The sequence below is a fragment of the Syngnathus leptorhynchus genome, chromosome 6, assembly GCF_054491065.1.
Source record: "Syngnathus leptorhynchus isolate UIUO chromosome 6, UIUO_Slep, whole genome shotgun sequence".
NCBI lineage: Eukaryota > Metazoa > Chordata > Actinopteri > Syngnathiformes > Syngnathidae > Syngnathus > Syngnathus leptorhynchus.
In genome coordinates this window covers 15,433,755-15,461,249 of record NC_141200.1, presented here as the reverse complement: position 1 = coordinate 15,461,249, position 27,495 = coordinate 15,433,755, and the positions used below count along the sequence as shown (strand labels likewise).

Here is a 27,495-nt window from a genome sequence, read left to right as displayed (position 1 = left end):
TTTTATCTATGAGTTGCGTGTCCTCTGAATCTATCAGAAAAACTTCATGGCCATGTTTCCCTGCTGCTGCTTCTTTAGCAATTTTGTCTGCTAATCTGTTTCCATTCGAGACTTCATCTGTGCCTGTGGTGTGAGCAGCACATTTACACACAGCAACTTTAGTAGGTAAATGGATGGCCTGCTGCAACAAGTCTTCTAACAATGAGGCATGGGTAACCGGCTTACCGGTTGATATTGTGAGCCCCCTGCGCTCCCATTGTTTTGCAAAATAGAACAGAGTAGAAAACGCATACTGACTGTCTGTGTATACAGTGACTTCCTTATTTTCCACTAATTGACAAGCTCTTGTCAGTGCAATTAGCCCAGCAGCCTGTGCTGACCTGTTGTACGGAGGCTTTTCTGCTTCAATAATCTGGTTTGGCAATTTCACAATTGCATAAGCACTTTGATTGTTCCCTTTAAGATCCTTTAAATATGATCCATCCACAAACCACTTTTCCCCTTTGTCAAGTGGTGTGTCACATTAAGTGGTGTGTCACTTAAATCTTTTCTGGGTAGCTGTAGATGTTTTATAGCATCTAAACAGTTATGTGGGGTTCCCTCGCCTCCATCTCAGTCAAACAAACATTAACTAGTCAGGGAAGCGCATAAGCGCGTGCCCTTCGAAACACCCACACCACTTCCTCATAGCTTCGTTAGTAATTACCAATCCAAAAGCAACTTTTTCTTTGGGTTTTTTGTTTTCTTAGCATGTAACTTGCACAAAATCGCTCTTTCGTCAAGGTTGCTCCACTAATTTTCCATAGTAGTAACCAACAACTTCAACCATTCAACCTATATTTTCCTTTCATTCAGAGCAATCCCAAAAAACTCAGCACACACAAAAAAGCAGCTGGCAAATTAATCAGAATCTTTATTTCATTTTTTAAATTAACCAACTCAATCTCTCGGATTTAACTAAAATATAGAAGTTTGTATACTCTTATAACACAAATAATAAAAATGCTTCAAATTTAGTTTTGCAATGTGTGAAATCCACAACTTTGCTTCATCCAATTCCAGAAAACATGTTTTCTCTGTCTTTTGAATTTGTCATCAGGGTGAGACACTAATGAGCGCTAGTGTAAACCAGTTTCTGTCTACAAACAGATTTCTTTCTTTTCCTCTCTTTTTTTATTATTTTTTTTATTTTCATTCTTCAAAATTGTTTCTGTTTTGCGGTGCAAATTGGATAGACCACAGTCTAACAAATTTCTTTGCACACAGGTTTAGCCAATTTTTTCAGTTTAACACATATGCACACACATGCACAGCTCTCTGTGTGAGGGGAGGGGACCTGGCATCAATGATTCGTCACAAGATGGCCATTTCTTGCGGTCGATCATGAAGCTGGTCCAGCCCACGCACGCGAGGACAGCACATTCTAATTTTTCTATTTATCTTTTAGAAACAAGTTGTATTTCTTTACCACTTGATTTGAAAATTTTAACTTCAGTGTGCACACATAACTTGACCCCTTGTCATTTGTCGTTGGGCATACAATCAGCATTGTCATACGTCTTATATGTACAGGAGTTCTAATAACCTAAAAAATTTTCGAAACCAAAAGTAGGAGCATAAGGGGTCAAAGGGGAGGAAGCCCTTCATGCTGAAAATTTGGCTTTTCCTCTGCTTTGTTCTCCACCTTTCTTTTCTTTCCTTTCTCAATCTCTTTGGCTTCCTAGCCACACTCTCCTCCAAAATTTCTACCACTACGTCCCACATTTCAACTTTCAACTTCCCTTCTACTCCATACTTTTTCTTCCACTGTGGCATGTATCGCATACAATTAAAAAATCTACTCGCCATGTACTTCTCATCTCCTTCAAGAGCTAGAGATTTACCGTTTTTATTTCCCATCTTAACTTGGTATTTCAGGATTTTTTAATTTATTTAAAAAAAAATGTTTTTGTTTTTCTTTGAGGATCCTAAATGCCGGTTTAAATTGACCCTTCAACAAAATTGCCTCTTAGTCAAGTTAGTCAGTCACACACTCAACCACACAAACTAGCGTTTTTTTACTTTCAGGCCTATCTAGGATGGGTATAAAACCCTTCCAAACAGCTTGGAAAACAGACAAAAAATAATCTACGCCCTTCTCCAATTAGGGAAAAGAAGCTCTGTTTTTTTCTAACCCGTTCCTTCCACTGGGTCTTGGACCCGAGCTGTTTTTTGGCTCCGAAAAACGAACAAAGATAAATCTACACTCTTCTTTGAATCACAAAAAAGAAGCTCTGTGTTTCTTAGCACGTTCCTTCCACTGGGAATCTAACCCAAGCCAGATCAAATAGCTTGGAAGAACAGACAAAGGAGAATCTACGCACATATTCCATATATATTTTGTGCACTTTCCACTCTTGTGCGTTTCACAACACAATTTTAGGGCTTTAACTTACTTGTCCCCTGGTTCGTTGCACTGCCGGATCCCGTCAATCCACTGTTGTCAGACGAAGGCAGATCTAAGATGCTGGCCCAGCGAAGAATTTACTTGCCAGGTCTTTTCTTTACCAGGTCCTCCTAATGGACGCCGGCTTGTCGACAATGCAGCACGTCGTCCTCTGTCGATCAGCAGTGGGTATGTTGGAATCCGGGTCACGGCACCAAAATGTTAGAGATGTTCTGACTCTAACTTATTTTGCAAGAACCACACGGGAGACAGTATGCCCTTTAACCACTTGCAAGTGGAGAGCCTGTTCGTTACTGTAGGTACAGCAATGTTCGAACAAACTCTGCCGTTAGTCTCTTACAAGAGCATATTTATTGAGAACAAGTAGGGTGGGGGTGACATTGGACATGTTTGGTGGTCACCTCAGCAACTGATTAATCAGTGCAGAGGGTCCCAGCTCATTGTTTTACAAGGCCTTAAAAACAGAAACTAGTGGAGCATTGTAGATGACTAACTAAGCAAGAAAGTGTTTCCACAGCATTTGGAAAGTTTCAACAACTGAATGGTTAAACTTTTCAGAGTCAAGGAAAGATTAAAGGTTTAAACAAAGTTAATAATTCTAGTCTGCATTCCAACATAATCATACGATCAAGATAGTTTATAAACCCTAACACCTGTCACCACATATTATGCAGAGTGGGCTTGGCGCGTCAGTCACCTGTGGTGATAAATCCATATTTTAAGCAGGACTCCAGAAATTTTCTTTTAAATACAGCTTTCATTTTCTTAGAAGTCGTAGCCTCTTCTTCTTCCGTCTCCTCATTGGGCTTTTTTCTTTTTCCGAAGAAGCTTTCCAAACATCTCTGTTTCTTGCTCATTTTTGCTTGCTTCGCGGGCTCGACTGGGGTGACGTCATGTGACCGAGACAAGCGTCTTGACCTGAACCGACGGATATAATTGGGAGAGAATCGACAATTTCTTTACATTTTTCAAAATAAATTCTTACTCGTTTTTGCTAGCTTTGCGGGCTCGACTGGGGAAACCTGTCTCGTGACCGGGACAAGCGTCTTGACCTGAATTAATTGATCGTTGATCGAAAAAAATAAAAATAATTCTATGCGGCTTGGCGGCCTGGTACCAATTGACCCACGGATCGGTACCAGTCCGCGGCCCAGTGGTTGGGGACCACTGCTCTACGTGTTACGTACAGTCTTCTGATTGTTTTTTGCCACAATCTACGTAAAATGTAATGTCCTCCGATTGGTTCATCTGTTCTACACATTACGTCTGTATATTATGTCTCTTTGTGGCGGAAGCCACACAAAACAACTTTACAGATTTGCACAAACGGTCGTACTGTATTTATTTATCAATGGCGGGCAGAGGTACATGCTCTACATGTTACGTATAGTCCTCTGATTGTTTTTTTGCCCCGATCTACGTAAAACGGAATGTCCCCTGATTGGTTCATCGGGTCGAGATATTACGTCTGTATTTTACGGAAACCACACAAAACAACTTAATAGATTTTGGAATTTGGTCCACACACAAGGCACACATTAAATGGCGCACCTTCGTTTTCATAGAAAAGAAAAGGCTTTTAAGTGCACCTTATGGTGCGGAAAATACGGTATACATATTACTGCATTGGCCTAAATATAAGACGGTGTTTTTTGCATTAAAATAAGACTGAAAAAGTGGGGGTCGTCTTACGTTCGGGGTCTAGACATTATACCCAATCACAACTATGGATTAACTCTGGTTAACCGGCATCTGAGGATATTTTTATAATGCAAACTTCAAGATGATGGTGATAAATGAGGCTTTAAATTGCATTCCTGAAAATAAAGAACTTTATCACAATATTCTAATTTTCTGAGACAGTCCATATGTATGTATGTATGTATGTATGTATGTATGTATGTATGTATGTATGTATGTATGTATGTATGTATGTATGTATGTATATACTGCTCAAAAAAATTAAAGGAACACTTTGAAAACACATCAGATTTCAATGGTGAAAAAAAAAAGTTGGATATCTATACTGTTATGGACAGTTTAATGTCTCAGGGACAAAAGGATGCCACATCTTTTGATGGAAATAAAAGTTTTCAGCCTACAGAGGGCTCAGTATATAGAAGTGAAAAAATTATGTGGCAGGCTCGTCCATTTTGGCTAAATTCAATTTCTGCAATTCAAAACTCTTTTCAATATCTTATGTAGCCCCCACATGCTTGTATGCATGCTTGACAACATCGCGGCATGCTCCTAATGAGACGACGGATGGTGGGATGTCCTCCCAGATCTATCTCAGGGCATCAGTGAGCTCCTGCAAAGTCTAACAAGCAACCTGGTGGCGTCTGATGGACCGAAACATTATGTCCCAAAGGTGTTCTATCGGGTTTAGATCAGGTGATCGTGAGGGCCATTCAATTGTGTCAATTCCTTCATCCTCCAGATACTGTCTGCATACTCTTGCCACATGAGGCCGGGAATGTCGTGGATTAGGAGGAACCCAGGATCTACTGCACCAGCGTAGGGTCTGACCATGAGTGCAAGAATTTCATCCCCATACCTAATGGCAGTCAGACTGCCGTTCTCTAGCCTGTAGAGGTCTGTTCGTCCCTCCATGGAAATGCCTCCCCAGACCATCACTGACCCACCACCAAACCGGTCATGCTGAATGATGTTGCAGTCAGCATAGCGCTCTCCTCGGCTTCTCCAGACCCTTTCACGTCTATCACAGGTGCTCAGGGTAAACCTTCTTTCATCTGTGAAAAGCACAGGGCGCCAGTGGCGGACTTGCCAATTCTGGTGTTCTATGGCAAATGCCAATCGAGCTCCACGGTGCTGAGTAATGAGCAGAGGGCACACTACAGAACGTCGTGCCCTGAGGCCACTCTCGTGAAGTCTGTTTCTGACTGTTTGGGCAAAAACATTCACACCAGTAGCCTGCTGAAGGTCATTCTGTCGGGCTCGGCCAGTGCTGAACCTGTTCCTCCTTGCACAAAGCAGCGGATATCGGTCCTACTGATGGGATGAGGACTGTCTACGGCCCTGTGCAGGTCTCCGAGAGTAACTGCCTGTCTCCTGGAATCTTCTCCATGCTCTGGAGATTGTACTGGGAGACATATGAAATCTTCTTGCAACAGCACGCATGGATGTGTCATCCTGGAGGAGTTGGGCAATCTGCGCAACTTCAGGAGGGTTGCTAAAGTAAACACTTGTGGAAAACCAGTTAAAAAAGATCAAGAGGGAGGAACTTCAAGAGGAAGGAGAGAGAGAGAGAGAGAGAGAGAGAGAGAGAGAGAGAGAGAGAGAGAGAGAGAGAGAGAGAGAGAGAGAGAGGAGTCTGGCAGCACAGTATTGCACTGGTTAGCCCAGGTATGGGCAAATTACGGCCCGCGGCCATATCCGGCCTGCGGGGCCATTTAATCCGGCCCGCCAACCCTGAATAAATTGTATTATTAAACTTATTTTTTCTCTCAATTTCCCTGCAATAATTGCGTTTCCCCAGTAGATGGGGAACTGCCCGCCCGCGCATTTACTACCGGAAGCAGTGTCAGAAAGCTCGGTGCACACTCACAAGTGCGTGTATGTACTCAGTAGTACGGACCCGCCGCACTTCACACTGTTTCTATCAGTGCCGAATTTACAGTGTGGGCTGTGACATCAGCATTCTCGTAATCCGCGCGGTGAGTTTTCTGATACAGTTTTACGCTAAAGCCACCCATAAACCATCCCCTGGAATCCTTCCATTAAAATGAGTGGCCCAAGGAAAAGAAAGGCGGACACTGAGTGCCGAGTGTTTAAAAAAAGAGTGGACAATTTCGCTCGACCTACGCGACGTCCAGCCACATGAACATCAACATCAAGGCGTCACAGATCTAAGTTAACGGACCAACACCTCGGCTCTATCCTAGGAATTGCCATAACAAATTTTACTCCAGACTATGATGCACTAGCAAAAGAAAAGTGAGACCAACAACACTGTTCCCACTGAAAATGAAGGGAAGTTTCTCAAGTTTGTTGTAAAAAAAAAAAAACGAATTTTTAATATAATTTGTAGAAATAGCAGGGATTGTAACTAGCGACCATTCTCATTTTCAAACAATGCAGGATGCTCAAGGACATTGATGTGCCACCTCTAAGTCAAATTCAAAGTCCGCTTTATTGTCAATTTCTTCACATGTTAAGGCACACAAAGAGATCGAAATTACGTTTCCCACCGTCCCACGGTGACTAGATACAGTACACAACACTCACAATCAAATAGCACAAAGAGTAAAAACGAACAGAAAAGAGCAACGAATAAGTAATAAGCAAATAACCCAAATAAATAAACAATAAATAAATAAATTGACAAATAAGAGCAGCAAAATGGAGCAAGCGTGCTAATAGCAGACAGCCAGATCATAGCGCAAAAGAACAGTACGTCATGCACCAGAAGGTGGAAGGGGAAGGGAATTCAGGAACCTGACAGCTTGGAGTACAAAGGGAGTTCGAAGCTGTTTCTGAGTCTGGTGGTGTGGGAGCGCAGGCATCTGTACCTCTTCCTAGAGGGCAGAAGTACAAAGAGTGAGTGGGGTGACTCACATCACACACAATCGCGGCCGCTTTGCGGGTGAGACGGGAGGCGTAAACGTCCTTCAGGGAGGGGAGTGGAACCCCGATGATTTTACTTGCCGTGTTCACTATACGCCGCAGGGTCTTCATGTTGTACTCAGAGCAGCCACCACCCCACACAGCGATACAACTGGAGAGGACACTCTCAATGGTGCCACGGTAGAATGTGGTCATGATGGCGGGAGGAGCACTTGCTCGCCTGAGTTTCCCCAGAAAGTACAGGCGGCGCTGAGCTTTCTTCGCTAGTGACGCAGCGTTGGTGGTCCAGGAGAGGTCCTCACTGATGGATCTTAACTTTTAAAGTTCTTAAGACTGACTTTGAGGAAGTGTTTCCCGTTTCCTCACCTCTGTCACCAGGTGTTTGTAAGTTAAAGCTCTGCTTCGATTTTCAGATATCCGTCACCGTGTTGCCGTTTTGATTTCTTGATTACTTTACTTAGATGTATTCGTTCACTGATTCTTCAAGATGATGTATTTGGTCAGAATGTTTGCCGTTTGATGTGATTTCGCCTCATAAGATAAACATCTTTCATAAATCTGACCTGCAGGCGCTGAAGTGAAGGAAACTGTTATTCATAATAACAGTGTCGTATTTAATGAGAATCTTTTTTTTTCTATTTTTTAATGCTGTTAATAAATTCATTTGTTTTCAAAAAGCTTTTTTAATATCTATGCTTTACTACCTACTAAAGGCCAAAACTTTTTATGCAATGACCTTTACATTTCCTTTATATTGCTTCACACAAACACTACATCCATCCACTTCTGGTTTGGCCCCCCCAGTCAAAATTTAGAACCCAAGTCAAAAGGTTTGCCCACCCCTGGGTTAGCCTCACAGTCCAAAAGGTGTGGGTTCAGTTCCACCTCCGGCCCTCCCTCTGCGGAGTTTGCATGTTCTCCCCGTGCCTGCGTGGGTTTTCTCCGGGCACTCCAGTTTCCTCCCACATCCCAAAAACATGCATGGTAGGCCGGTTGATCAATCCAAATTGCCCACAGGTGTGAGTGCGGATGGTTGTTCATCTCTGCGTGCCCTGCGATTGGTTGGCAACGGTTCAGGGTGTCCCCCACCTACTGCCCGATGACGGCTGGGATAGGCTCTAGTGTGCCCGCTACCCCCGTGGGGACAAGTGATACAGAAATTGGATGGATTCATGAAATCAGAGTCTAATGCTCTTTCTTTTATGTTTAGGTGCTTGGATGGTTACTATGGTGACTTGACGCTGGGCTCTGGTGACCATTGTCGCCCCTGTATGTGTCCTGATGGTCCAGGTAGCCTGCGGCAGTTTGCTGGAAGTTGTTTTCGAGGTGATAATTCCCAACAAGCTGTCTGTGTCTGTGACACTGGATACAAAGGTACTACATTGACCACTTACCCAAAAATACTGTGTTTTTCTCAGAGAATCCTGATAGGACACCAAAAGTAGAAAGTAGTAGAAAAATAAAGTAGAAAATTGTGCACCGTATTTTCTGGACTGTTAGTTTTTGCACAAGGTTTGAACCTTGCGATTCGTAGTCCAATGCGTCTTGGACAAGGATTTTTTAATGATTTTTATGACATTGTATGTCTTCATCTTCTTCCGCTTATCCGAGGTCGGGCCGCGGGGGCAGCAGCTTTAGGAGGGATTCCCAGACCTCCCTCTCCCCAGCCACTTCCTCCAGCTCATCCCGGGGGATCCCAAGGCGTTCCCAGGCCAGCCGAGAGACGTAGTCTCTCCAGCGCGTCCTGGGTCGTCCCCGGGGTCTCCTACCGGTGGGACATGCCCGGAACACCTCCCCAGGGAGGCGTCCAGGAGGCATCCTGATGAGATGCCCGAGCCACCTCATCTGGCTCCTCTCAACGTGGAAGAGCAGCGGCTCTACTCCGAGTCTCTCCCTCTCTTCACCACGACGGACCGGTACAGAGTCCGCAATACTGCAGACGCTGCACCGATCCGCCTGTCCATCTCGCGCTCCATCCTGCCCTCACTCGTGAACAAGACCCCAAGATACTTGAACTCCTCCACTTGGGGCAGGATCTCATCCCCGATCCGGAGAGGGCATTCCACCCTTTTCCGACCGAGGACCATGGAATCGGATTTGGAGGTGCTGACCCTCATCCCGACCGCTTCACACTCGGCTGCGAACCGCTCCAGGGAGAGCTGGAGATCACGGACTGATGAAGCCAACAGCACCACGTCGGATTCTGCCAGACGTTCCCAGCAGACGTTCCCAGCAGACCCTCACAGAGCGTTTGGGTCTGCCAGGTCGGACCGGCATCTTCCCCCACCATTGGAGCCAACCCACCACCAGGTGGTGATCAGTTGACAGCTCCGCCCCTCTCTTCACCCGAGTGTCCAAAACATGCGGCCGCAAATCCGATGACACGACTACAAGGTTGATCAACGAACTGCGGCCTAGGGTGTCCTGGTGCCAAGTGCACACATGGACACCCTTATGCTTGAACATGGTGTTCATTATAGAAAATCCGTGTCGAGCGCAGAAGTCCAATAATAGAACACCGCTCGGGTTCAGATCGGGGGGGGCCGTTCCTCCCAATCACGCCCTTCCAGGTCTCACTCTCATTGCCCACGTGAGCATTGAAGTCACCCAGTAGAACGATGGAGTCCCCAGAAGGAGCGCTCTCCAGTACTTCCTCCAGGGACTCTAAGAAGGGTGGGTACTCTGAGCTGCCGTTCGGTGCATAGACACAAACAACAGTCAGGACCCGTCCCCCCACCCGAAGGCGGAAGGAGGCTACCCTCTTGCTCACCGGGGTGAACCCCAATGTGCAGGCGCCCAGCCGGGGGGCAATAAGTATGCCAACACCTGCTCGACGCCTCTCACCGTGGGCAACTCCAGAGTGGAAGAGAGTCCAGCCCCTCTCGAGAGGGCTTGTACCAGAGCCCAAACTATGTGTGGAGGCAAGTCCGACTATGTCTAGTCGGTCCCTTTCTGCCTCACACACCAGCTCGGGCTCCTTTCCAGCCAGAGAGGTGACATTCCATGTCCCTAGAGCCAGCCTCTGCAGCCGGGGATCGGACCGCCAAGGTCCCCGCCTTTGGCCGCCGCCCAGCTCACTATGCACCCGACCCCTTTGGCCCCTCCTATAGGTGGTGAGCCCATTGGAAGGGGGACCCACATTTTCTTTTCGGGCCATGCCCGACCGGACCCCATGAGCGAAGGCCCGGCCACCAGGTGCTCACCTTCGAGCCCCACCTCCAGGCCTGGCTCCAGAGAGGGGCCCCGGTGACCCGCGTCCAGGCGAGGGAAAACCACATCCATATATCTTTTTCATCATAATGGGTCTTTTGAGCCGTGCTTTGTCTGGCCCCTCACCTAGGACCCTTCTGCCATGGGTGACCCTACCAGGGGCATGAAGCCCCAGACAACATGGCTCCTAGGATCATAGGGGCACGCAAACCCCTCCACCGCGATAAGGTGACGGCTCACGGAGGGGTGACATTGTATGATTTGTGCATATTCTCTGACATATGGAAATTCAACATTAAAACACCTGCAGCTAATAGTCCCGTGTGGCTTATATATGAACAAAACAGGATTTCCCCCAATTATATCTGGCGCATCTTATATTCGGCTTATAGTCCAGAAATTGCAATAATTACAAAACAATTTCAGATGAAATTACAGTCAATATTGGATGACTGAATTTATTATCTATAAAAATACAATATAACGGCAAATGAAGCATTTGGGATGTGTTCCCATTTTTTTCCCCCCAGGTGCTCGCTGCAATGAGTGCTCCCCTGGTTTCTATGGAAATCCTCATGAAATAGGAGGATCGTGCCAGCCCTGTCACTGCAACAACAACATCGATATGTTGGACCCAGAATCCTGCAACTCCCAAACTGGCAAATGCCTGCGTTGCCTATATCACAGTGAAGGGCATTCTTGCGAAAATTGCATGATGGGTTACTATGGCAATGCACTTCTGCAAGATTGCAGGAGTAAGTTCACTGACCCACTCAGATGGAAAGTCAGCTCATTGTCACATTCATGAATTCCTTTAGTAATTACTAATTGCTGTTCTCCACAGAGTGTGTTTGTAACCATCTGGGTAGTGATAGTGCCAGCTGTTCTTCATCAGGTGACTGTCATTGTGACCGCAATAGCGGTCAGTGTCATTGTCTTGCCAATGTGATTGGTCAGCACTGCGATCGTTGTGCACCTGACACCTGGAACATTGCAAGCAATACGGGCTGCCAGGCCTGTGAGTGTGACACTAAACATTCGTACGGGAACTCATGCAATGAGGTGAGCAATATGGCTATCTGAAATATGTTGTTGGAAAAAAAAAATCCAGATATTGTACAGTACTTCATAGCTTTACTTATCAGGATACTCTCTGTTTGTATTGTCAAAGTAGAATAAAAAAAAAGTCTTATAATGCAATGCAATAATAAATTGTATGTTCCCACTCTAATCTTCACATGGTATTAATACTGCATATGTGGGATTAGAATTGAGAACAAAAAAACAGTTTTTAATCATTCTTAGTAGGCTGCCATTTTGTCCTGCACTGCCACCTCCTGTTGACTCAAATTTGGCATCACCGTTTCCATGGGCTCAGTTTGCAAATGTCACGTGCAAAACCCAGAAAATAGGTGAGCCAGTCAGTTCGCATTCTGAGCCCGTGGACACTGAGGTCAATTTCAGTTGACAGCAAGTGGCAATACAGGACAAATGGCAGCCTCCTGAAAATGATTAAAATGTTTTTTTTTTCTGATTAAGTAATATTCTACAAATGCCACATTAATCAGAATACCGCGTTTAAACTAATTGGGGGAAATACGGTCCTAAATATCACAGCAACAAAAATATTTTGACTTGTCGTCCACTTTAACACCTAATTTGTAGATGCATACAAAATATTTTAAGGGAAAGCATTTGTAGTAAAAATGTGTTCTGCATACTGCATATGCTATTCCAACAGATCAGTGGTCAATGCTCATGTATGCCAGGCTTTGGAGGCAGGACATGCAGAGAATGTAGAGCACTCTTCTGGGGAGACCCAGAGGTCGAATGTCATGGTAGGTAATTAGTTTTTGTTGGTTGCTGGACCTGTGCAGTATCAAAAGAGACAAAGTATCATTTTAAACAGACACATATATGTACCATAATTTTTGGACTGTAAGTCGCGTTTTCTTTCATAGTTTGGGTGGAGGGGCGACTTATACTCAGGAGCGACTTATATGTGATTTTTTTCACAATTTTTCAAAATTCAAAAATCCGCAATGTAGTGAAACCGAGATAAACGAACCGCGATGTAGCAAGGGATTACTGTCATTTGAACTGCAAGTGATGTCACCGGTGCCGCGCGGCGATTGGTTATATAAAGGACAAAGGATTCGATCACGGGATGACGAAGATGACGAAGGGCCCCAAGTTTGAAGGATTTAATGATTTGGAGTGACACAAGGTTTGAAAAACGTATTTATGTTATAGTTATTTGATATATTTTATTTCGTGTAGCAACTTGTATATGTTTTTATCGTTACAGTTCAGTAGTTGTTGGCCCGTTGAACTCTTATTTTGTTAAATAAAGAGCCATTTACCAAACCCACGTCTTTCCTGGTACTTTGTTAACGCTACAATATAGTTATATAGTAGATCTGTGCGGCGCGCTCGCGGCGTTGTTGACATAAAGGACAAGGAATTTGATCGATGGATTTAATGATTAGGAGTGACACAGATGGTTTGATAATATCGTTACATGATAGTTATTTGAAATATATTTTCTATATCGTTATATGGGTCTGTGGAATGATTTGAACTGCAACTGACGTCGAGTCTGTGTTGTAAGTTGCATTTCTAATTATTCCACAGACCCATATGTGTCTGCGGCGCATATGGGTCTGTGGAATAATTAGAAATGCAACTTACAACGGGTCCGACGTCAGCATATGCGGCGCATACGCCGCATTGTTTACATAAAGGACGATCGATGGATTTAATGAATTGGAGTGACACAGATGGTTTGATAAACGTGTTATTTATGTATTACTTATTTGAATAACTGAATGTTATGTCAGGCCCGTTCTCAGCTCCTCGTTTGTGTACATGTCACGTTAGCATACCGTATCTTTAGCCTGTTGTTGCTGGTTCATGTCTGTTCTTGGTGTTGGATTTTGACAAATGAATTTGCCCCAAAAGTGTGACTTATACCCCGGTGCGACTTATATATGTTGTTGTTTTTTCACTTTATTGTGCATTTTATGGCTGGTGCGACTTATACTCCGGAGCGATTTATAGTCCAAAAATTACGGTAGTTGCCGAACAAATTCTGGAAATCATCATGCCATTAAAATGTTTCTGACACATATAACAGAAATATGAAAATGAAAGGCATTGTAAAAACTCAATCCATCCATCCACCGTTGATTCTCATTAAGGTGGCTGGTGAACAGAACCACCCATTCACAGGGCACACATAGACAATCAACCATTCACAATAACAGTCAGACCAATGGAGAATTTATTCTCTGTAATTAATCTTACATGTTATTGTAGTGTGGGACAAAGCCAGAGTGCACAGAGAAAAATCGAGCAAGAGCGCAATGCCAAACTGAAGAACACCAAATCTCTAAATTATGAGGCAGGCTGAACACCCGTCCTTTTATTTTTACAACTAGCTATACTATTGAGTGAGAATAACTTTTTTTTCCTAAGAACTTGTGGTATGAAGCTCAATGGAAACTGGATGGATGGATGTTATATATATCTAAACTTGTATGTACTTCTCCCATTAGAATGTGATTGTGAACCTTACGGTATCACTCAACCACAATGCAACAAAGACAACGGTCACTGCATCTGTGGAGAAGGAGTGTCTGGTCCACGGTGTGATACCTGCGCCCGTGGGTTCTCTGGTACTTTCCCCAACTGCCAACGCTGCCACAAATGCTTTGCTGAGTGGGATGCTATCATCGGGCAATTAACAAATCAAACACACCGACTTGCAAACAAGGTAAACACTATCAAGATTAGTGGAGTTGGTGGGCCGTACAGAAAATCAATTAAAAGTATGGAAAGGAGTATATCAGACATCCACGCCATCTTTAACCAAAACCCAGCCTCACAGCCTCTAAGCGAGATCCAACAGCTCTTACAAGAAGCCAGGTATGAATGGATTTAATCATGGCAAGTGCCGTTTCCAAAATAGTGGCATTAGAGCTAGTCTTTCAAATCTAACCTGTCTTCTTTGTGTGTCCATTAGTGACTTGATGGGATCTTTGAGCCAGTCACTGAACCACACGGAAAATATTCTACTCAATGTGCAAGAGAAGAATAGCAACATGGAGGGTAAACTAAAATTGCTGATGGCAGATGCTCAGAAATTTGAGCAGACAGTTCAAGACATTCTGGATCAGGTTGAGTTCATCAGGAATTCTGATGTCAGAGGTAAGAGAGATGGCAACAGGATTTTCAGTTATGTATAGGGGTTAATTATGAAGATGTTTATATTGAGTTATTGTTGTTTATTTTATTGTTCAAACTTCTAACTTTAACCAAGGAGATTTTTTTTAGTCATGAGTGAATATTCAATTGTTACTCTTGAACTTTTATGAACTGATTTCTTCACAAACTCATTTTCTTATGGATAGTTTTTCCTCAATTGATGAGTCAACATATAAATGTTAAAATAAATAATAATCTTTCAATACTGGGAAAAATACATTAAACACAGTTGTATCAAACCTAACCCAACATACAGTATTTTCTGCACTGTAAGGCGCACTGGATTATAAAGCACACCTTCATTGAATGTTTTATTTTAGAAATATTTTCATATTTAGGGCGCACCGGATTAAAAGGCGCATAGAATAGAAGCTACTGCATCAGACTTGGGTTGACTGGGGTTGCTTTATGCATCCACTATAATCTAATGACTAGATGAAGCTGTGCTAAAGGAAATGTCAAACCAGTCAACGAGGTATTCAGTCAAAGATTATATACGGCAAACTTTATATACAATACGATGTACAATACAGAAATAGCCCAATAATACAACATTCAAACAATAATGTGTATATTTACATATCCCTGTCCACAAATCCCCCAAACTATATAAGGCAAACTCTATATACAATACGATATACAATACAAGCATTGTCCAAATGTTATGCACATATTTACATATGTCCATGAATCCGTCGAATTCTTCCTCTTCCGTGTCCGAATTGAACAGTTGGCCGAGTGCGGCATTCAAAATACCCGGCTCCCTCTCGTGTCAGTGTCGCTGCTGTTTCCTGGCAGTTGAGTTATTATTCCTGCCTTCGCAAAAGCTCGGACCACAGCTGAGACTGATATATCAACCCAGGCATCCACAAACCATTGGTAGATAGTGGCATGCGTGTCATTTTGGCATTTTTATACACACAAGTGGTCTTGGACTAGGAGTAAGTACAGTATAGGTGTTTACCGCTATTACTTTGGTGACGCCCCTGACCACAGTTGCCGTGATGCTGAAAGCGATGCGACCTTGTAATTCACTAGTCGTACTGAAACATTTTGGTAGAGCGCTGTGTACAACCAGCATGGATCACAAATTCACCAATTGATCCATATATAAAGCGCCCCAGATTATTAAGTGCACTGTGTTAAATGAGTAAATTAAAGGCTTTTAAGTTTGCCTTATAGTGCGGAAAATACAGTATCTATAACAGTGTGTGCAGGGTCAAATGATGTCAGATGTCTTGATCTAAACCATGTTTTGCATTTAGCAGATTAAAAAAAGTGGTGTGCTTTCAAACCACAACCTTTTCCAGGTCCTTTAAACATTAAAGAGGAAGAGTTAACTGTTTCCCTGATCAATTCATTGTTTAAAGTGTTCAAATTTTAAAAATAATTTAATTACTATAATTACTATAATGTTTATTACTCTGTTATCAGGAGCAGCTGACAGTGTATCTAAGTACCTCCTGCAGTCTTTGAAAGCTGAAGAACAAGCAAAGGCATCCACCATTGACCCCAACAGCCCTGTGGAAAACTCTGCTAACATACGTAAACTCACGGAGGATAAGATGAACTTAACCAAAGATGAGTTTCTCAGGAAACACAATGACCATGCACAGAGACTGGATGACCTGGCAGGTCAAATCCAGATTCTGGACCTTTCACAGCTCAGCCACAAGGTACAAATATGTGCTAGGATTGTCCTCCACAAATATTTGTGACAATAAAACAAGTACAATGTAGCAGACATCTCACCATGCATGATTAGCCTATGGGACTTCTGAAGTACTTAGACCCTCAAACTTAAGCTTCTCTCAAAAATCATCGGTGCCACTGGTTGCTATGGAAAACCGGCGGCGACGTCCCAGTGGTGAAACAAGATTTACACTGAAATTAATAGAGCTGTAAAATTGATGGTCGCAATAGTTGAGGAAATAATGTTCATAAATATTTTTTCTAGATTTTTTTTTAATCATGAAATTGCATCATGAAAATTATATACAAACAGAGACAGCAAAAGTCAAAACGCCAGGAACATCGTTAATCAATGTAAACAGAGTTAGGAACACATCAAAGGAAGGTAAGGGAAAGCTTAAATAGCAAATACAACACCTTTACAAGAGTTTGCAAGGTTTAAAAAGACTGGAATGTAAAAAAAAAGTTGTACACATGATGCGAATAAATACACGATAGAATGAATCATCATCATTAGAAAATAAAGAATTGAAAAAGTCAAAGCAACTGCAGAGTGGCAATCATAATAATGCACAAAGCTAACATTCATGTTTCAACTCCTTAATATTGACATATTTTGTGGCATTTATGGAAGGAAGCCTGTTTCTGCCAGTCAAAAATGGCATAGGTAAAAAAAAAAAAATGTTTTACACATAAAATGTTTGATGATGCATTACTTTTTTTAAAAAGTTCAATAATGAAAATTAATTCAGATTGCCATTACATTGTGCAGAATGGCACGTGACACATTCCCGAAGCTGATTGGCTGATGCGAGGCGTAGCGAGTCAAAAGTCAGTCCGCAGAGAGGTGGAAGCATTTTTGCGCTGCGCGTTGACGCGTCCCAAGCAGCACATAAGTAACGTGCCACATTTCACTGTTAGGAACGATAACGGCATTACAACCATTAACATAGTAATTGAGTAAATTACTTACTTTATTTTATTTTACTTTATTTCAAGTAAAGATACTTGAAATGTATTAATGTCGTTACTTCTAATTCCGTTAGTTCCAACACTGTCAGTAAATAATGAATAGGATTATTGATTATTTTAAGAATTTAGCCTACCGTTTATCGTCTGTAAGAGGACAGTATCTTCTGCACTATAAGGCGCACTGGATTATAAAACGCACCTTCATTGAATTTTTTATTTTAGAAATTAATTCAGGGGGGGGGGGGGCGGTTCACTGTGCTTGTCTCACGATAGGCTTACCTGTATGTCAGTCAAAGTGATTCTGGCTTCTTACTTGGTCCAGCAACCCCATTCATTTTTGCTGGTCATAAATTTTATTTTGTTTAAAATAAAGAACCAAGTGCGTGCAGTGATGCATAATGCGTTGATCAGCTTCTTCAAGATTCAAGAGTTTTTATTCGCCATGTTTGAGCGTGACAAACAAGGAATTTGACTCCAGTACATCACAGTCTCTGTTCAACCTTTAGGTGACTAACAACACTAAGGACATGTGAAAAATGACAAATATTCTCAAACATCCCCTGATCTTAAACTCCCAAGAGGGCAAGGAAAAACTCAAAACTCCAACTGGGGGAAATGAGAAACCTTGTGAAGAGACCACAGATGGGAGGGTCCCTCTTCCAGGATGACCAGGCTGCAATGGATGCAGAGAGGACACAGTACCAACAATGTAGATAATTCAAAAAAGGTGTGGAGAGCAGGATGTCATTGCACAGCACTGAGACTCTAAGAGTGGTGTGTGTTCATCAGAGCAACAGCCTGGGGGAAGAAGCTGTCTCTGTGTCTGCTGGTTTTGGCGTACAGGGCTCTATAACGCCGTCCGGAGGGGAGTAGTTCAAACAGACTGTAACCTGGGTGAGGGGTCTGTCGAGATGTTGTTTCCTGGTCCTGGACAGGTACAAGTCTTGGATAGATGGGAGGTTAAATCCAATGATCTTTTCTGCAGTCCTGATTGTCCGTTGCAGTCTGTGCTTGTCTTGTTTGGAGGCACAGTAATAGGCTTACCTGTATGTCAATACTGGATGGATTCTTGCCCATAGGTTGCCGTAATGCTGAGAAGCGATGCAACCTTGTAATTTACTAGTCATATTAAAACACACTGAAACATTTTGGCAGAGCGCTGTGCAGAACCAGTAAAGATCAACAACGTAATCGACTGATCCATATATAAGGCGCTCTGCATTATAAGGTGCACTGTGGTTTTTAGAGTCAGTTTTAAGTCTTTAAATGCGCCTAATAGTGCGGAAAATACGGTAGCTATAATATTGGTAAATTTATTCAATTAAAAAACATCTCAAACTGATTTTGTACTTCAGAAAAATGTAATGCCACAATTGTAGGCTAAGGTTGTCTGAATTCCTAATAAGATAGAATGATTGCGAAAGAAAGTGCAGTGCTGCAAAAGTGGTGTGTGCACTTTCTACACATTGATCCCCGGGGGGAAATTCAGGTGCCAGCAGTTAGATACAGAATAGTTGCAGCGAGAAGTCGTGTTGGTATTAAAAAACATTGTGGCAGTATTAAAAAGGTATTAAAAATTATTAAATTCCACTTAAGAATTTTTTTATACCATACCCTGATCAGACAATTTAACTCCTGAGACACTCAAACTTCTCCAACGCCTTATAACGCTTTATATTCCTGGTAACAATTGAAGTTTTGTGTCTCTACAGACATGCGGGAATTCAGCTGGTCGCGACTCATGTTCCTCTCCATGTGGGGGATTAGGATGTGTAACTGCAGAGGGTGGCCTCATGTGTGGGGGGACAGAATGTGATGGTGTGTTGACAAAAGTTAATTCCAGTTGGCAGAATGCTTTTGACTCTGAAAAGGAAATAATAAATGCCATGAAGGAAGTGGATAAACTTGCCAAGATGGTAAGACCCTAATCTTTGCGGATTCTGATTGTCTTTCAAGATAATGGTTTTGGTCTCACCTGCACTCTGTTTAGGTGTCAGAGGCTAAACAAAAGGCAGATCAAGCAAAAATGAGTGCCGATGACGTTTTCATGAAGACTAACAGGACCAAACACAATATGGATCGGAGCAGCGAAGAGTTGAGAATCCTTATCAGAGAGATTCGAGACTTCCTTACAGGTGAATCTTGGTTTTTTTTTCCCCTGTCACAAAGAATAAAAATAAAATAGCAGTAGCACGAAGAAGAAAAATAAAAAAAATAGCGGTAAGAAGGAAAAGAGAAGAAAATAAGAGAAGAGATAACAAAAAATGTGAGGACAGTGACACTGTGCACAGGGAGGCAGAGGATGTTTGTGAGGAGTAATGTTCTGACATGACAAATTTCAGCTACTCTCAAGTTTAAACCAGTTTGCATTATGTTATTGCAATGTTTTTCCTTATTTCAAGACTACAGTTAAAGTTAGACTTAACTTTGATGGTTAATGCAATTATTGTAAATTTGTTGTGTCACAATAGATTGGTTTATTTACATTTCAAAAACCAGAAGCCATTCATTTACAAATATGATTGCACTTAAGTTTACATATTTATATGTTCAGATATTAAAATGACAGTTTTTGCATGATTTGAATGAGACAAAATAACATGCTTTTTCTCTCGAATATATTATCATAATCATTTGTCTCAGATGTACTGTAGTCATTTTCTGTATAAAAATTTAATTTGTTGTTCAGAAAGTCTTTTTCCAAACTTGAGTCTTGAAAAAGAGTGGGTCGTCTTATATTCGGGCCAATACAGTAAATGCTGAGTAATGTTACCTGTACATCTAAAGACTGAGATTTGGACTAAGATTACCACAAATGCACCCTTATCTTGTCAAACTAAACACCATAAACATGTTTCTTTTTTAGAGGATGGAGCAGACATGGAGAGTATTGAAAAAGTTGCTAATGAAGTGCTGGCCATGCAAATGCCAACCACACGAGCACAGCTTCACAACCTCACAGATGAAATTCGTGAAAAGGTGGGGGAGCTGGGCAATGTGAAAACTATCCTGGAGCAGAGCACTGATGACATTGCGAGAGCTGAAAGTCTACTTGAACAGGCCCGGAAAGCTAGGTGTGTTGCTTGTTGTGTTCTGTGTTAACTGTGTAACAATGATGGTGGCTGGAGCAGCTCTTTCACTGACACATTCTCAATATCAATCAAACTATAGCAATCAAAATACACACTGAACAATAATCATTCCAACATTGCGGCTGGCTTTGCTTTGTTAGCTTGCTTTAGATGGCCGTGTTTGCATGTACTATGACAGTTACTTAAAATGACAGATCTTTCACTCAAGCTTCCCGCCACGTCTTGAAGGGAGAACCTTGGTGTAGGGCATGCATGTCCAAAGTCCGGCCCGCGGGCCAATTGCGGCCCGTGGTCAAATTTCATCAGGCCCGCCGCCTCTGTGATAAAATCTTTAGTATGTGGCCCGCCGCCATTGTTGACCAGCACTTTAATACACACGTACCAAAGCTATTTTATATTTATGCCGCAGAAATGTAATCTCGCGCGACCCGGCGTGATTTCACAGCGATAACATGACTTCAGCTGTCCTGCTATGCGGAGCATGCGCAAGTCAAATGCGGAAATAAACCCGTTGTAAAAAGGGTACGCGCAAACCGGCTGCGTGAACCCTGTGTGAAATGTTCATGAGGCGAAAATAATTTTAAACTCATGTAAATTTAAGGTATTTCATACAGTTTGTTCAATGTTATCGTATTTTATGTATTACTTATAACTCCTGTTTAAAATGTTCATGAGGCGAAAATAATTTTAAACTCATGTAAATTTAAGGTATTTCATACAGTTTGTTCAATGTTATCGGACTCTTCAGATATGAATGAAAAGCAGAATTTATATTTTTAGAGTTGTTCACATCTGCCTGAATGGCTTATATTTGGTTATTTTGTCATTTAAAAAATAAAGACAATTGGGAGAATGAAATTTGTTTGATAACAGTGTTTATTTGGATGAAATTGTAGTTAAAAAAATGTCAGAAAAAACTACTGGCCCCCGGGCCCCTTCACTTTATCAAATCTGGCCCTCCTTGCAAAAAGTTTGGACACCCCTGGTGTAGGGAAGGTTTTCTGCTTATGACATCACTATGGGGCTCAAATCTGAACAGCTCACTTACATTTTCAGAAATTTGCAAAAAAGTTACTCAGTAGTGTAATTCCAAACAATTTATGGTGACTGATAATTTTAGTTGAGCTAAATAAAGTTTAAAAAAAAGTCGTAACACGTTATTTTGAGGGGTTAGCAATATGCATAAGAAATTTCCTTATATCATACTAGTCCATGGTTAAAATAATGTCAAGACTGAAATAATAAAACAAACTCCCTATATTCAACAGTCAGGAGGCAGATGATGTGAAGGAATCTGCTGAGATGGTCAAACAAGCTCTGACAGAAGCTCAGAGAGCTCAGACAGCTGCCAGCAGTGCTATCCAGCATGCCACTGATGATATCAAGAACACCAACAAGCTTCTGCTCTTAGTCAGTCTTCTGTATTTAAATGCTTGATCATTTGTATAAGTACGTTTGTAACCACCACCACCACCATGTAGTATGTAATCTATGTTGTGTTCAGGTCAAATCAGGTACAATCGATGTCGAAGTAAAACTGGACAACGCCACTAAGCGATTGCAGCAGCTTAATCAGGATGTGACACTGCTGAGAAACAAAACTCTGAAGGTCACACTGACCAGTGAACAGACCATTCAGGATGCAACAATCATAAGACAAATAGTCAAAGAGGTGAAAAGGGTAAGTTAACAACTTTGAAAAGTTTACCTGTCATGCAAAAATGAATAGCAATAAAAAGATAACTTTTTTACATCTCCAAGTTAATTATTTTTTCTGTCGACGTCATGTAGGGCATCGACACTGAAATTAAGGACAAGTACTCAACTGTAGAGCAATTAATTGACCAAAAAGGGAGCGGGGTGGCTGATGCAAAGAAGAGGGCAGAGTTATTGCAGCAAGAAGCTAAGGAGCTGCTGTTGCAAGCCAGTCGCAAGATGAAGATTCTCAAAGGTGATGTCACTACCATTTAATTATTCATCAGCAGGTTCTTTGATCTACTGTTTGTTCCAGGATTGCATTACAGATCTGCTGCTTGAGTGACAATAGTTGTGGTCAAGCTGGTGTTGACACTGGTTAAAACGGCCTATAACTCTGAATGAACGGCAAGCCTATTAAACTAAAAACGTGACACTAAGGGGTTATGCCTGCAGAGGGCAGTAAAGGATAATAGGCTAAAGGACATTGATTTCGAGCCCACCGAAGGCCACTTTACAACATAGAATATCAGTAACAACCTCATAAATGGCATTAAAATTATTCCTCAAAATGTGCAAAAACCAAACCAATGATTTAATAATGCTGCCCATCAATGATTAATAGTGCTTCACTATTTTTTTACTAAGTGTAAATCCAAAAATTCTTTGGAAACAATAATTGCATCTTAGCAATAAACCGTCTGCAAAGAACAACTTTAATGCTTCATGATAGAAAAATAAAAACTGATTTTGACCATTACAAATGCGGTTAATTTAGTGTGGCCATAGCATAGACATTTACAGGACATATAAATGAAAATGTGTCGTTGAAAAGCCACTGATGAGCAATTATTTAGAATGTGAAGCTGCTGGTGTCTTTGAAGTCCCAAGAACCACGTCAGTGCGGAATCCGCAAAGGCTTGCTTAAAACTTCATAATGTAAGGAGACAAAGATGGATCGACAATCTATTAGCAAATTAATCAATCATTATATACTTTTTTTTTTTAAATAGTCCAAATACTTACAATTCCAGTTTCTCAACAGTAAATTTCTGTAGTCCTCCATGAAAGATGACTAATTATCTTCGTGTTTTTAACATTCGGTTTTACTTTGGAAAACAACAATGAACATTTTTGTCTATTTACCAACACGTAATGAACCAAATCAGAAACTATGTCAATTTCAAATAGTGTCATGAATTTTAATAAAAGCATGGAAATTAAAAAAATTTAATTCAATTGATCAAATTATCTACAAAGGATTTGACAGATTAAACGACTGAATAATTGTTCATTGCAGCACTCTTATCAACTTGACTAAAAATTTCAAACGGAACTTTGCAGAATATGTGGTGTTTTGAATGATTTTTTTCTTTCTGTGGATATAACAGTAGAACAATATATAACAATATAATTGCGCCTTCCACAGTAAATGGAAGACATTTTCAGAGTAAAAAACGTAGCAAACCCATGTTGCGTCTTACAAGGAATGCTTATGAGGATGGACTTCACAAAGCTTTCATCCTGAAATGAGGTTCAGGTAGAAACTGTTTATGTACTTAGATTGTATGAGCGAGTTGGTCAGGTGGTGTCGAAGAGGGACAAATATGTTAACATACTGCACCTTGTTTGGTAAAAATGTTTTGGAGTCAAAAAAGTATTTTTAAATAATCTATTAATAAAAGATTTCATCAAAAGTGTTTTCCCCAATTAAATACAGATTATTGAAATAATTGTTTATGGTCAAAAAATGTTTTTACTGTAAATAGCACTCAGTATTAGGGAAAATAAAAACGGCACATGCCTTACAAGAACGTTTGTGCTGGGCACTAAATGTATTATTTTATATTTCAGATTTAGAAAAGTCATTTGAGGACAACCAACATACACTTGAGGTGAAGGCAGAGCATCTGGGTGAACTGGAGGCCTCAGTTAAGGAGCTGCTGCAGCAGATCAGCCACAAAGTTACAGTTTATAGCACATGTTTATTCTAAAGTTAGAGGTCACTGCTTGCTAAAAGAACATCTTTTTTTTTACTTTTTTTATCTCAATCAAAAAGGCCATGAAAAAAAAACATTTCAAATATGCATTTGTAACTACTGAATAGAATTGTTTTACCTTATATTAACGTGTCCATTTGGGGTCAACACTGTACAAGAAGTGGATTCTTTGGGTCTTCTATGAATGTAATTGATGTGTCACTGACCGTTTATTTCACCAAATTTTTGATTGTTTGATCGTTGGACTGCAAGAATTGTTAAGTTCTTCACACGTGGCCACAAGTTAGAAATCAAGATTTATTCTATTTGAAAGTTGCGTGTTTTTTAAAAAAAAACTCATGGTCCAATATATTTCTTTTTGATCTTTGCATCATACTAATTGATTTCAAAAAGCAGATAATAAATGATTTTAACCTGGAGTCACAACATTTTTCATCTCGACTACTGCCCGATTACTGCTGGGATAGGCTCCACAATGCCCGCGACCTGACAAGCATTATGGAAAACGGATGGATTTGGCTTTGGTTTGTTGCTTGGATGGATGGATGGATGGATGGATGGATGGATGGATGGATGGATGGATGGATGGATGGATGGATGGATGGATGGATGGATGGATGGATGGATGGATGGATGGATGGATGGATGGACGGAGTGCATGTAACAATGGTTTTCTCCCCAATGCGGGTGTGGGTGTTTTCAAAAAGTATGTATTATTGTTGTATTTTATTTTTGTTTGTTTTGATTTGCAGGGGGTGCTTTTTTTACATTTATCTGTCTCTGTCTCTTTGTTTCTCTCTCTACAAGCCACACCCCGACCACCTGACCTGCTCTATTGTTCAAGGATGTGATGCAACAAAAGATCAATAACTCTTTGTCCCTGTTGCCTGAGACAATCCAAAGATTTCTGATGGTACAACCTGTCACTATGTGGTCACCAATTAATTTTAACGCCTCATGTTGCAGCTGAAGAGCGCCACTTGATACGGTGGGTTTACAGATGTCACTACTGTCACCGGTTTCATTGACAATGGTGAGGAGTCTACATATCAACGGAAAGTGGAGATGTTGATGCAGCCAGGACAACCTGAAGCTGTGGCTCAGTTGGTAGAATGGGTCCTTCCAAGTCACACTGTGTTCTATTTGAGGTATGCAAGAGTCATCTGAAGATAACTGTAAATATTATACGTATGTTTTCAAAGTAAAAGTCAAAGTGCTTTATTGTCAATTTCTTCACGTTAAGACACAAAGAGATCAAAATTACGTTTCCCACCGTCCCACGGTGACTAGACATATTACACAACACATACAAGCAAATAGCACAAAGAGTAAAAACGAATAGACAAGAGCAATGATTAAGTAATAAGCAAATAACCCAATAAATAAACAATAAATAAAGAAATAGACAAATAAGAGTAGCAAAATGGAGCAAGCATGCAGACAGCCAGACCATAGCGCAAAAAGAACAGGACGTTATGCAGCCGAGGGTGGAAGGGGGAAAGAATTCAGGATCCTGACAGCTTGGAGTATGAAGCTGTTGGTGAGTCTGGTGGTGCGGGAGCGCAGGCATCTGTACCACTTCCCGGAGGGCAGAAGATCAAACAAAGAGTGAGCGGGGTGACTCACATCACACACAATCGCGGTCGCCTTGCGGGTGAGACGGGAGGTGTAAATGTCCTTCAGGGAGGGGAGTGAAGCCCCAATGATCTTACTAGCTGATGCTTACTATGCGCTGCAGGGCCTTCATGTTGTATTCAAAGTCAAAGTCCGCTTTATTGTCAATTTCTTCACATGCCAGGCACACAAAGAGATCGAAATTACGTTTCCCACCGTCCCACGGTGACTAGACAGTACACAACACGCACATCAAACAGCACAAAGAGTAAAAACGAACAGACAAGAGCAACAAATAAGTAATAAGCAAATAACCCAAATAATAAACAATAAATAAATAGACAAATAAGAGCAGCAAAATGGAGCAAGCGCGCTAATAGCAGACAGCCAGATCATAGTGCAAAAGAACAGGACGTCATGTAGCAGAGGGTGGAGGGGGGAGGGAATTCAGGATCCGGACAGCTTGGTGCACGAAGCTGTCCCTGAGTCTGGTGGTGCGGGAGCGCAGGCATCTGTATCTCTTCCTAGAGGGCAGAAGTACAAACAAAGAGTGAGCGGGGTGACTCTCATCACACACAATCGCAGCCGCTTTGCGGGTGAGACGGGAGGCGTAAACTTCCTTCAGGGAGGGGAGTGGAGCCCCGATGATTTTACTCGCAGTGGTCACTATGCGCTGCAGGGCCTTCATGTTGTACTCAGAGCAACCACCACCCCACACAGCGATGCAGCTGGAGAGGACGCTCTCAATGGTGCCACGGTAGAATGTGGTCATGACGGCGGGAGGAGCACTTGCCCGCCTGAGTTTCCGCAGAAAGTACAGGCGGCGCTGGGCCTTCTTCGCCAGCGACGCAGTGTTGGTGGTCCAGGAGAGGTCCTCACTGATGTGCACCCCCAGGAATCTGGTGCTACTCACTCTCTCCACCACAGCTCCGTCGACGGTCAGCGGCAGGTGGTGGGTGTGACCCTTCCGGAAGTCAATGATAATCTCCTTGGTCAAGCGGCCAAAAGGTCGACCTCCGATCTGTAGTGAGTCTCGTCGCCACCGGTGATCAGACCCACCACAGTCGTGTCGTCGGCATATTTCAGCACGCGGTTGCTGCCGTAGGTCGCAGTGCAGTCATGCGTCAGCAGGGTGAAGAGCAGCGGACTGAGCACGCAGCCTTGAGGGGCCCCCGTGCTCAGCGTGATGCTGCCGGAGACACTGTCGCCCACACGCACTATTTGAGGCCTCTGACGGAGGAAGTCCAGTAGCAGTTGCAAAGGGAGGTACTGAGGCCCAGCTTGACGAGTTTGCAAATGAGACGCTGTGGAACAATGGTGTTGAATGCAGAACTGAAGTCCACAAACAGCAATCTCACATACGAGTCCCTGATCTCCAGGTGGGTGAGGGCAGAGTGGAGGGCAGAGCAGATGGCATCCTCAGAGGACCGATTGGGTCGGAAGGCAAACTGGAAGGGGTCCACGGTGGGGGGAAGAACAGATCTGACGTGCGTCAAGACAAGCCTCTCAAAGCACTTCATGACAATGGGGGTCAGTGCCACAGGGCGGTAGTCATTGAAGCAGGAGGGAGCAGGATTTTTCGGCACAGGTATGATGGTGGCAGCCTTGAAGCAAGACGGGACGACGGCCTGCCGCAGGGAAATGTTAAAGATGTCCGTGAAGACATCCATCAGTTCCTCAGCGCAGTCCTTCAGCGCCCGTCCCGGGATGTTGTCCGGGCCCGCCGCCTTACGGGTGTTGATAGCAGCAAGCGTCTTCCTCACGCTAACGGCAGAGAGGCACAGAGGCTGCTCGTCCGGATGGGGAGGGGTCTTCAGCGGGCAAGTGTCGTTCTGAGCGTCGAAGCGAGCAAAGAAGCGAAGTGAGCAGTAATCTTGGAAGAGAACGCCTTTTTCGCATCCTTGATGCCCCGGGACAGTTT

General features: G+C 42.5%; 1 protein-coding gene across 3 annotated transcripts in view; it reads left to right on the top strand.

The window, feature by feature from the left end:
- Nucleotides 1-24,442, top strand: part of lamb1a (laminin, beta 1a) — a 78,884-nt gene extending 54,442 nt beyond the window's left edge. For all 3 annotated transcript variants that reach the window (XM_085913926.1, XM_085913927.1, XM_085913925.1), the window contains 14 exons: nt 8,244-8,407; nt 10,774-10,998; nt 11,088-11,305; nt 11,985-12,081; nt 13,801-14,170; nt 14,268-14,452; nt 15,944-16,185; nt 18,886-19,089; nt 19,164-19,308; nt 20,040-20,247; nt 21,534-21,675; nt 21,770-21,946; nt 22,057-22,216; nt 23,815-24,442. In XM_085913926.1, the coding sequence (XP_085770052.1) occupies nt 8,244-8,407; nt 10,774-10,998; nt 11,088-11,305; nt 11,985-12,081; nt 13,801-14,170; nt 14,268-14,452; nt 15,944-16,185; nt 18,886-19,089; nt 19,164-19,308; nt 20,040-20,247; nt 21,534-21,675; nt 21,770-21,946; nt 22,057-22,216; nt 23,815-23,954 (2,677 nt within the window). In that variant the 3' untranslated portion in view covers nt 23,955-24,442. The remainder of the gene's footprint in view (nt 1-8,243; nt 8,408-10,773; nt 10,999-11,087; nt 11,306-11,984; nt 12,082-13,800; nt 14,171-14,267; nt 14,453-15,943; nt 16,186-18,885; nt 19,090-19,163; nt 19,309-20,039; nt 20,248-21,533; nt 21,676-21,769; nt 21,947-22,056; nt 22,217-23,814) is intronic.
- Nucleotides 24,443-27,495: the final 3,053 nt, after the last annotated feature.